This window comes from Carex rostrata, chromosome 11 (assembly GCF_964058835.1).
Source record: "Carex rostrata chromosome 11, lpCarRost1.2, whole genome shotgun sequence".
NCBI classification, from domain to species: domain Eukaryota; kingdom Viridiplantae; phylum Streptophyta; class Magnoliopsida; order Poales; family Cyperaceae; genus Carex; species Carex rostrata.
Window position 1 is genome coordinate 1749328 of NC_135928.1, and position 11199 is coordinate 1760526.

Below are 11199 nucleotides of genomic sequence, written 5' to 3' on the forward strand. Positions count from 1 at the left end.
GCTCCTTAAACGTGGAGTAAGGGGTTTACTCCACCTCTTACTCCACAACCAAACATGGTCATAAGCAGTAAATCTCAGTAAGAATCCAGATCATAATGCAATGATAAATATGAATAAACAACTAAATTAAACTCATAAGAGTTCAAGATTACATGTCTTCACCCTAGAAAAGGGTTTCTTAGACGCTCATGGCATGTTCAGCAACAAAAGATACAAAAAGACATTAAGAAAGAGAGCAATAGAGAGAGAGAGAGAGAGAGAGAGAGATGGAAGGTGGACACCTATGCTACCTCTTCTCTCATGTACATCGTCTTCTAGTCTTGTCTCTACTCCTTTCTTCTAATGAAGACCTTGTTATTCTATTGATTTCTCCTTTGCATCGCCTCCATAAGAGAAAACCCTAATTGTAAGTGCTCTCTGGTGTAAATATGTCTTTATGGCTTCAGAGATTCGAGAGTTGTGTTTTCCTGGGCATCCACATGCTTATATAGACCTTGATTGGGAAGTTATATCTATAACTGTTGTTCTAGCAGTTTTTGCGTGTGGATGGCCGGGTTGCATATGCGGTTTGGGGTTAAACCACACGGAGGGCATAATTTCCTACGGCGGCTGCTCTAGATAGCATGCTAATGAGGGCATCCGTACGGCTGAGGCTGAGTGTCATAATTGCTTCATTTTATGCTTGTTTTAGCTTGAATATCATCGGAAATCTGCAATTCTCTCAGATCAAGTAAAATAACAAAAAGAAATCTGATTCTTTAGAAAATAAGCAATTGTAACTCGATAAATGACAATATTTTAGACTAAGTAATAGAGAAAATAACGACTTATTTCACCCCTATCAATAGGATAGACAAGTAGAATAGCATAGTCTCTATTATAAGAGAAAGGAGGTGCAGGAATTGAAGATGGTGTGCATGAGAGAAGAGACCATCTAGGCGTACCCCTTCTATTTCTCTCTTTTGTTGTTTTTATTCATGTCTCTTGTATCTTTTGTTATTGAACCCACCATGAGCGACTAAGCAACCCTTTTCTAGGATGAAGACGTGTAATCTTAAATTCTTATGAGTTTAATCTAGAGGTTTATTTATATTTATTATTTGTGTTTGATCTGAATTCTTTCTATGATTTATTCTTTATATTACTACCTAACTTGGTGCATTTAACCTCGACACCATGGAGATGTACACTCCATGGTAGGCGTAAATAGGATTGACCGATAGAAATATGGTACAATTATCTTAGATTCAATGAGAAAAATAGACGTACATGTTGATCCCTTGTGATCCAACCTCAGTTAAAGATATATTGGAATATAGATCTGCAGACGAATGTCGCATTCTATAAACTAATAGTGGGGTAATCTCGATTATTTCAACTACGGAAGGTATAAATGAATGACGTAACTCTGAACTTAAATCCTTCTAGTCTTGGTAATTGAGACTTATCATTAATTTTTAAGCGATTGATTAGGGTGAGACTAGGGTATCATTCCCTTAGTAGTCCTTCTCAATTTGGGTGCTATAGCGTACCTGTGATTAGCACTAGAACATAATTAGCAATTCTCATATTGCACTTGATACCAGTACAGGTTGCACATGGTCCTGATCAAACCGCATGCAATTTTGATTGGAGTAGAAACCATAATTGATAGGTTTGCGCAATAGCATGTGGACAGTGACAAAGCCGCATGCAATTGCTCATTTGACCATAAACTAGATTAAAAGAGTATGAATGATAGAATGTATGAGCCTTAGAAGCTTATCTTCTAATCAAACATATTGCATTGTTGTAACTGAATATTACAACCAAACAACTAAACAATCAAACAACCAAAACAACCTAAAGAACCGATAACCTAGACTTGATTAGTGATTAGATCTCTTAATACACTATCCCTGTGTATCGACACCCAGATCTATAATATACGATAGATTTATACGATTGTGAATCAATTGTAGAGTAGACAATTAGAGTTATAAATATTATTAGCTCTGATTTTGACCCATTACACTACTCATGGCCAAAATACTCTAAAATAAACAAAAGAAAAACAATATTGCATGACAAGACTGTTGATGGTCAGAACAACTGACAATAACATATGATTAATCCCATAGAAAGATCCGTTGGACCCCCTTGCAATATATACTCCAGTTAATGCGTCTCTGTTTCTCTTTCAAAAGTAAAGAGGAAATGCTTGACCTCCAATTTACAAAATTTTTATTTTCAGAAAATTAAAAAATATTGATTATTTTTCTTTCCTTCCAAGATCAGTAAGGACCGAACCAATATTTTGGTCCAGGCATGAGGTGATCAAAATTTTAGTTTGGTCTCTCTCCTTTGATATGAGGTGACCGATACTTTAGTTCACCCTGGCTTTGAAACCCGAATATGAGAGGTGACAAAATATTTGGTCGGTCCATTCAGTTTTTGAAATACGGATACGGAGGTGACTGAATATTTGATTTGGTCCACTCAATTTTAGAAATCATGTATAATCCGTAGTATATATGTTGGTATGAAAAGGGAGAGATCAAACCAAAATTTCGATCAACTCATTCCTGCACTGAAACTTTGGTTTGGTCCTTTCTATTTTTAGAGGAAAAAAAAACAATCAATATGTTTGCTAAGAAAGTAATTTGTTATTTTCTAAATATTAAAAAAGAATCCAATTTACGTATGAATGATTCCTTTGTTAGAACGGAGTAGGTCCATCCATTTAACAGTTCTAATTTTAATAATAGTACAACAAAATAGAGTTCTAAGTCTTGAAATTCATTCACATCAAAACAAGCATATTTACTATACGGAGTACGAACACCACTATGTTTTATGAGGAGGGTTCAAATGCATTCAAATTTTTGTGCACCCAAATGCACCCTATCCTTTTTCTCCGTTTTCAAAGTCCGAATAGTCAATCCGAACCGTTAGATGCGATATACATATTAAGATGTGCTTGGAGACCAAATTTTACATTTTTTTGGAATTTTTTTACTATTTATTAAGCCACTTTGAAAATTACTGATCCAATGGTCCAGAAAATGTAAAATCAGCGATTTTTAAAGTGGCTTAATAAATAGTAAAAAAAATTCAAAAAAATGTAAAATTTGGTCTCCAAGCACATCTTAATATATAGATCGCATCTAACGGTTCGGATTGACTATTCGGACTTTGAAAACGGAGAAAAAGAATTTGAAAGATAGGGTGTATTTGGGTGTACAAAAATTTGAGTGCATTTGAACCCTCCTCATGTTTTATATAATAATTTTCATTGTTATACAGTTCTTTTTTTTTAGCGAAGCTAAAATATCAAATAGTTACCAGGGTACAGATGAAGTTTGCAAAAAGGAAAGTCATGTTAATAAAAAAAATGGCAAAAAGAAGGAAGTCATGTTAAAAAAAAAAAAAAAAAAAAACAATCAAGTGAGTACTAACAACGGAAAGACATGCATCTCACTGAGCAATGAGCATTAACCACTAATGGGCATCTTTTGTTTCAGCGCTGCACATCGCTTTTGTTGTTTTCCTTGATTTGTCTAGACTCTTTCCCTCTCTGGGTCTGTGATGCCGTGGTGTGAAGTTCGGAGACAATGAGCACAAACCACTGATACTAAATGCTTAAATTTCAAAGTTTGGGTGATTGTGTCGACTATTTGTTTCATAGATTCTAAAGGCAAAAAATAAAATAAAATGAAGAGTACCTGTTTCATTATGATTTAGCCCCTTTGTTCTTATATCATATTTCTTAAAGTAAAGCTAGGATTTCACGTGTGCATGCACCGAATTTTTTTTTATCTGTAGCATTTAAAAATAAATTAATATTGTACTTTGTAACATCAAATCAGTTCCGATGCTGCAGATAATTATTTTTTATAAATTGTACATGTAAACGGAACTTATTTACTTCAAAGTGTTTTTCATTTATAGACTATGGTTATATAAATAAAAACACTTTGAAGTAATACTAGTACTTATTATATTGTTAATATAACAATTAATGATAATGATATATCTTTGAGGATATAGGCTATAGGGTGCGTTTGGATGGAGCAAAAATAACACTATTCTTTTGAACTATTTGATGTTTGAATGGAGCAAAAATAACACTATTCTTTTGAACTATTTGATGTTTGAATGGAGCATAAATAGTACTAACTCACTATTTTTTGTTTGTTTTATATGAATTAGCTCACTATTTTACTAATTTAACCAAAAGTTAAATTAGCTATTATTCTCAAACTTGAGATTAGCTCTATTCTTACTCTATTCCTTGTTTCACCCAAACTTAGAATTAGCTCTATTTTGACTGTCAATGGAAAGACAAACAAAAAAAGACTAGAGAGAGAAGCACCAGATTCCAAATTCTGAAACGAGAGTTGGAAATTGAAGTGTCTGCAAGTGATGATTGTGGATTTCCAAGTACACACTACACAGGGCATCCGGCATGCATTATGCTGCACATTTCACAGCAGATGCTAGCCCTGCATGCACAGTACTGATGAGATTCCACCACTGCTTTATTTTCTAAAAAGAACCAAAACTCAAGATGCCTATGTCTATATTTGCATTTGATCATGGATTGTGCTTGTACTTGACCTGTATATTGACCAGTCATTTGGATGCTCTCTTGTTGCATCCTTCCATGAATGCAAAATGCTTTGTACAATTGTTTTCCTTCCAACATTTATATTTTTTTTTTCATTTTTAATTTTCATATACTCTATTCCTTTGTTTCTGAATGTTCTGGTAGTTAGCCAATTCTTGTTCGGGAGAGGTCTACATATCAGGCCATCTGATATGATCATATGATCAGATGATCGGACAGCATATAGCAGCATCAACAACAATTAGTCAGCTTTCGATTGAAAATCATGAAAATATTAAAGATGATGAATCTGTAGTTAAATCAGAAACAAGCAAAATAAACTCCAAAATCTAGTGAAAAGTTGATACTTTGGTTATATTTGTGTCAATATGGTGCCAAAAAACTGGCCGGTAAATTGAGTGTGCAATGCCCAGTTTGAACCAAAAAGAGCAAACATAAACAACGCATCAAGGCTTTAAACAGAGTTTACATTACTAGGTACAGTACACAGCTATACATATTATGGGCAAAGCAGCCATTGTAAGAATATAATATAATGAACAAAATGGCAAAAAAAAATGAGAGAACTTGAAATAAACTGATGACATCATCCCAAGACAATAACTTCAGTTCCTATCCTGTTTTATTTTACTCAAGTTTCTTCAGTTCTCTGACTTTCTGAGGCTTGAGAGGCTCAACAGGGAAGTACTTGATTCCCACAAGATCACCAACTTTGCTTATGACCTGCAAAGTATTTTTCAGAAGTACCCACATTAATCAGAAATGTTGAGATCAAAACTTAACAACTTGAATAATAAAACCATGTGCTGAAAATATTTATTTTCATTTATTGAGGGCATGCTTGATTGTCCAACGCTAGTTCCACCAGGAGAAGGTAATGTTCCCAACTATATCCCAACCCTGACACTGTTGAGTTTTTCTGCTTGGATATAGGACTTATCAGACACTAATCACCATACCAGTCAAATCTAGTACTGGGAAAAATTGCATAATAATTTTATTAAAAAATAATTATATTAAACTAAAAAAATGAAAACTGTTCACTAGTAGTCTGGTACTTGGAAAACTAACATATACCAAGACAACCCCATCAATGAGATAACTGATCCACATCTGAAATAGGGAAAAAAAATAAAAAGATACCTCCAATCCCTTGATGAGGTCCTCACGAGTATGTGCAGCAGATATGCATATGCGGGCCCTTGCCAGAAGCAATGGTGTGGCAGGGAATGCAACAGTCACAACCGCAACCTATAATGTATTTTAAGAACATTAGAAGCATATCATATTTTAGCATTTAGAGAGAGAGAGAGATGGTGTGTAGTGTACATTTTGGTTGAGGCATTCACGGGAGAAGGCAGGGATCTTGGCAGGGTTGTAGAGCATGATGGGCATGACAGGGGAGTCGTTGTCCCCCAGCACCTCAAACCCCATCTTCTGTAACTCCGACCTGAAGAAGTTGCTGTTCTCCCTTATCTGTGCCAGCTTCTTTGCCCCTGTTAGAATTTCAGTTCCATATCAGATAACAGTATGATACTAATTTGAATTTTGAAAAGTACAAACTTTGGTAAGGGGAATACATACCTCGGTTGGTGCCGTCTTCACCAAGGATTACTTGAAGAGCAGAGATGACTTGCTGAACAGCAGGCGGTGACATGGAAGTTGCATACAGATGTGCAGGGCATGTCCGCTTCAGGTGTTGGATTATTTCCTATAATAAATAAAATTAAAAAAAGACAACCAAAATTAATTTAATGACCACCATTCAGTTTATGTTTTTTGTTAATACAATAAATTAATAATTGTTATTATTCCAGCCTAACTGCAGACATCACATGATCATCCACACCAAAATACACCCATAACAGTCAATAAAACCAAAGCAACAGATAAATATAAAGCAAATCTAGAAACCAATCAAGGTTTGTTCCGATTGAGCTGACTGGTACAGGCTCTGCACCAAGCAACAGTCACCAGTACCTACAATTACCAGGCTGGGACACCGCAATACCAACCTCCATGAAAATAAAATAAGTGATCTTTGAAATTATTTATATGTTGCAATTTCACTCCGATAATTCCAAGTGATATACTGACCATTGAAAATTTTATAGTACTTCAGAGTTGAGACTAATGTGTAGTACAGTACTTACTTTTGATGCAGCAATATAGCCTCCACAGGAGCCAAAAGACTTGGTGAAGGTGCCCATCATGATGTCAACATCAGTGGGGTCCACACCTAGTAGCTCACAAACACCTTTGCCTGTTTTCCCTACAGCTCCAATGCTATGCGCCTCATCCAAGTATGTATAAACCTATTAACCATTAGAAAAACAGTTGAGAGAAATGATATGTATGCCAAATTAGACATCTTAAAACAGACCCCATATACCTTTTTCTTCCTTCTGACTCAGCAATACTTCTGATCTAGTATACTATATAGTTTATTGAACTGATACAATTCTTTTATCTAATATACTGTCTTCCAAATTCATTCATATGCCCATTTCTTAACTTGATATATATGGTGCTGGTATTGGACCTGACCTGTGCTGTATCCAGTACCAAAACACAATCAAGCTCACTTATTTATTTTGGTGGGTACCCACACAATACAAGTAAAAGCTTCACAGGACCTCTGGCAGACCAAGCACACTACTAAAATGAAAAGAAGAAAGAGATAGTTGGAGTAATTTCTCAAAAAATTGAACCTTATATTTCTTGCAAACAGCAATTATCTCCGGTAAGTTGCAAAGTTCCCCTTCCATACTATAAATGCCCTCTATTATTACAACTATTTTCTTCCAGGGCCTGTGTGTTCGTGGCTGCCCATGTGCAATCTGCTCTCTCAACAAGTCTTCCAAATGTGATGGGCCTGTAAAATATTTTTTGTAAAATTAGAGGTCCAATTTGCAAAGAAACAAAAGTACAAAACAGCAGGTACTTTTTGTTAAACAAATGTGTCCCATTGGTTAGAGAGGAATATAGTATGCTTTTAAGTCTAATACTCCTAAATCAGGAAGATCACTGGCTGCATATTTTAGATCACTAATTCATTTTCAGACTGCTGGATTAAGATTATCATGGATGCAATTGACCAATTCTATAGTGTCAGCTGGTTTTGAAGGCATTACTATGCAGATATTTGACGTAGGAGCTACTGGTACTGATAAGAACATGGAGGGAGACATGCTTGAGTACGAGTACTGCTCAACTGAAAAGAACCAGAGAGGCAGGACTGGGTGTTATGCAGGCTTGAGGAAAGGGGAAAATCAGACAAATGGTGGGCTGTGGCTTAAGTGTTAAAAAAAGCAGTCACTATATTCTTTTCATAGTGGTACTAACTTGGGTCATTGCAGGTAGGAATATTCTGTGTCAAAGAGGGTTGGTTTTTCATTATTGAGACTGGAACACCTCCCTTGAGGAAGGTATGTTAAAGGTTTGCCAAGTTGATGAAGGTTTTTACTGAGACATAATGGCAGCTTGTTTTAGGGTATAGATCATAGGTGGTAAGATTGTTCAGTTGGTTCTTGTGTTTGCTTTGTCAAAGATGGGTGTTTCATTTATGAAAACAGGTCCTATCTGTAGTGAGGTGTATCATCTACCTTAATCGGAGTTCCATTTTATGAGTTATTAAACCAAGTACAAGCTATTATTGTTACCAAGAAGTATTGTCATATAAAATACTTACTGTTATGTTGGAAAACCCGAACTGTTGCGCCAGATCCCCTTGCACCATTAACAATTGAATTATGGTTCAAGGAGTCACTAATAATAAGACTTCCCTGCATTTATCATAAATTAAGATCATCAATTGTGACTAAGTTTACTGTACCATTATTTTCTGCTTGCATCTTTATCTTCAAAATCAGGATACAAATTACTGTACAAACCTTGCTAACCAGAGCCGGAATAATGGCAGAATTTGTGACATAACCCATGCCAAAGAGAATAGCTGCTGGTTTCCCTACAAATCTCGCAACCAACTCCTCCAGCTCATTGTGCAATTTAGTTGTACCTTAATAATTCAATCCAGAGTTAAACTCGTGTAAGATACTAAAAAATTCAGTACTTAACATCAGTTTGATCAACTTTTCGCTGTATCTACTTGCATTCTGTTTAACTACATAATAGGGGCTAAGGTAAACCCTAATTCAGTCAACATATTAATATTTAAAAATAAATAAGGCCAGTGGTGTTCAAAATTACTAATGCTTATATGCATGAGAGTTTTCGGGTTAATTGGAGCCAAACAAAAGGAGGACAAAGTGGTTCAGGTTAAACAGGCATGGTAAAAGTGTAGTTGGTAGCTAGTTAACTGTGCATCTATGTAAAATACAATATCACGATGTATTTTGATTTAAAGGCACAATTTATAGTAACCTGATGCTTACTGGAGAGTGGTAATTAGTTTCATCTAAATTAGAAATATGAGTATTAAATGAGGCTAAGATGCTATTATTTTCGGCTTAATAGATCAGGTTTGACTGACTATAGCTTATTCGTCTGACTGAGGCATAACTTCAGTTTAATTGCAGAACTTTGGGGAACCTAAAAACAAGCTGAAATTTGAACTAACGATACCAAATCAGTACCCTTGTATATTTTTTCAGAAGTCAACTGCATTAGATTGATAAATTGTACCTCCATCAACTCTAACACTGCATGTGCTAACCGAGTATTCTTTAAGAGTCTCGATGACACGAGGAGTGCAGTATTCATCTGCTGCGGCAAATCCAAGGTAATTGTATGAACCCAGATTCAGGCACTTGGATGTCTTTTCAGTACGCCTGTTTTCATTAAAAAAAAATCATAATGTAAGGATTAACCACAAAAGAGCACAAAAAAGAAAGGATCTAACTAGAGGCAAATAAGAAATATCCTACACCCTACAAAACAAGAAAAAATATACCACTGCTTTGTGTGACAACTAGAATCTATGCCTAATCTTATTTTTCCAATTTTCTCACAGTTGTCCAAAGTGGACCTCTTTGTCTCTCATTGAAAAAGGACTGCCATGGCAGTATAAAGGAGATGAATATACTCCCAACATTTCAGTTTTAAGGGGGTACATCAGACAGTTTCATGTTCTGGATTTACACACCAAAGTATAATAAAAAAATATGTGCAAGCATACTAACTGGAGAGTCTTGTTATTGTCGTTGGAGTAGCGTTCAACCACATCAAACCAGGCATCAGGCGCGCTGGAAATCGGCCTCCCAAAGCAGTCCTGTCATGTCATCACTCCGTTAATTCCATTACTATATCAGTGATGAATTTGTGTAGTGGCCCAACATATTTGGTAAAATTATACAACTCTGAAGCATTTGCATATGAGGTTTTTGATTATGTAAGAATTAAATGAAGGTACATATACCAACAGCAGCAGATTAGCACAGTTCTACCATTATGAAAGGATAGGGGCACTATTTTTAATACTATTCACTTGTCACTAACTCCACAATTCCGGAGCAAAAAGTGGTACAGTTTTCGGAATAGCAACTTCAACAGGAAACCAGTATATAAAACAAAATTAGAAATTAATAACAACAAGCCTAGATTGTAATAAAAGCCCCACCTGAATTCGGAGATAGAGACGTCTTGTGTAGAAATCTTCTAGTCCTAAACATATTGGTGCATAACCCTGTGTCACAAGTAAAAAGCTAGTTGATACATCTAGTTTGCAAAGATATAAAGATATTGTGTATAGGCAAGGTAACATCAACAAATGAGTTGATGCATCTAGCACAAACATAAAGCATTTTCTATCATAACCACTAATGCCCACAAAATACTCCTCTCTATTACATTATTTGGGACATGGATCTCTACTGTTTGTTTTGCGTCACCAAATGAAGAAACCCTACATAAATTACGCAAAAAACGTGGTGATACCACAAAAGCAAGTTCGTATTGAAGTGTAAACATGAGTTTTGGGTATTTTACGAATTATAGCTCTATATACTTTAAATGAATTCGCTCTTAGATAATTTGTTCTAAATTCTAGTAAAACGGAGAATCAATAGATGATTCAGCATAGGTACAGGTAATGATAACTAATCGAATAAAAAAGGTAGGGTCACAACAGAAAGAAAATTGAACCTGAAGATTGTTGGATTTAGACGAATCAAGGAGCTTTCGAAAGAGATCTCTCAGCTGACCAAAAACGAAGAGGATTCCGTAACTGAGCAGCGTAGTCAAAGCGGTAAGATAAGGTAGCCTCACCATTTTCTCGATTTTCAAAGTTTTGAAGTTGTTTCACACCTTCTCTCCTCTTTTAACGAGATCTTTGAAAGTGTTAAGTGTTGCCGAGAAGGGATGGAGCGAAATGGCTTTTAAAGGTACATTGGAAGCGAGGATTTTCTCCTCTTAGATTCCTCGGTCGTCAATGGCGTTCGCAGGAGAGAGAAAGAGGAAGTGGCTCCGGTACAAAGACAAATTTTTGAGCCAAACAAAATTTCTTATTTAGCTGATGTGTAGCAGTAAATTAAAGAAAACCCATCACTCGTATTTCAGACTTGTGAGCATCGAATGATAGACCAGGAGCAACCAAAAATTTCCCAGTGGTGATGGGCTTGAACATTGACCAG

At 35.7% G+C, this 11199-nt stretch overlaps 1 protein-coding gene across 1 annotated transcript; it reads right to left on the reverse strand.

Moving 5' to 3' along the window:
• Positions 1–5003: 5003 nt before the first annotated feature.
• Positions 5004–11199, reverse strand: LOC144561537 (long chain base biosynthesis protein 2d). The gene is made up of 12 exons (XM_078310506.1): positions 10712–11199; positions 10188–10253; positions 9751–9839; positions 9254–9399; positions 8503–8627; positions 8301–8394; positions 7321–7484; positions 6763–6924; positions 6194–6320; positions 5939–6105; positions 5753–5860; positions 5004–5332 (listed from the first exon to the last, which is right to left on the reverse strand). Exons 1-12 carry the CDS (start codon positions 10835–10837, stop codon positions 5237–5239), a joined length of 1470 nt encoding a protein of 489 aa, XP_078166632.1. The 5' UTR covers positions 10838–11199; the 3' UTR covers positions 5004–5236.

What these genes read in the sequence shown, in the direction of transcription:
- LOC144561537 (XM_078310506.1), bottom strand. Translation starts at nt 10,837, where the DNA reads ATGGTGAGGCTACCTTATCTTACCGCTTTGACTACGCTGCTCAGTTAC. An exon ending in TCGGGTTTTCCAACATAACA is followed by an intron (nt 7,485 to 8,300) that starts GTAAGTATTTTA and finishes AATATTTTACAG; the next exon opens with GCCCATCACATTTGGAAGAC. An exon ending in GTGAATGCCTCAACCAAAAT is followed by an intron (nt 5,861 to 5,938) that starts GTACACTACACA and finishes AATACATTATAG; the next exon opens with GTTGCGGTTGTGACTGTTGC.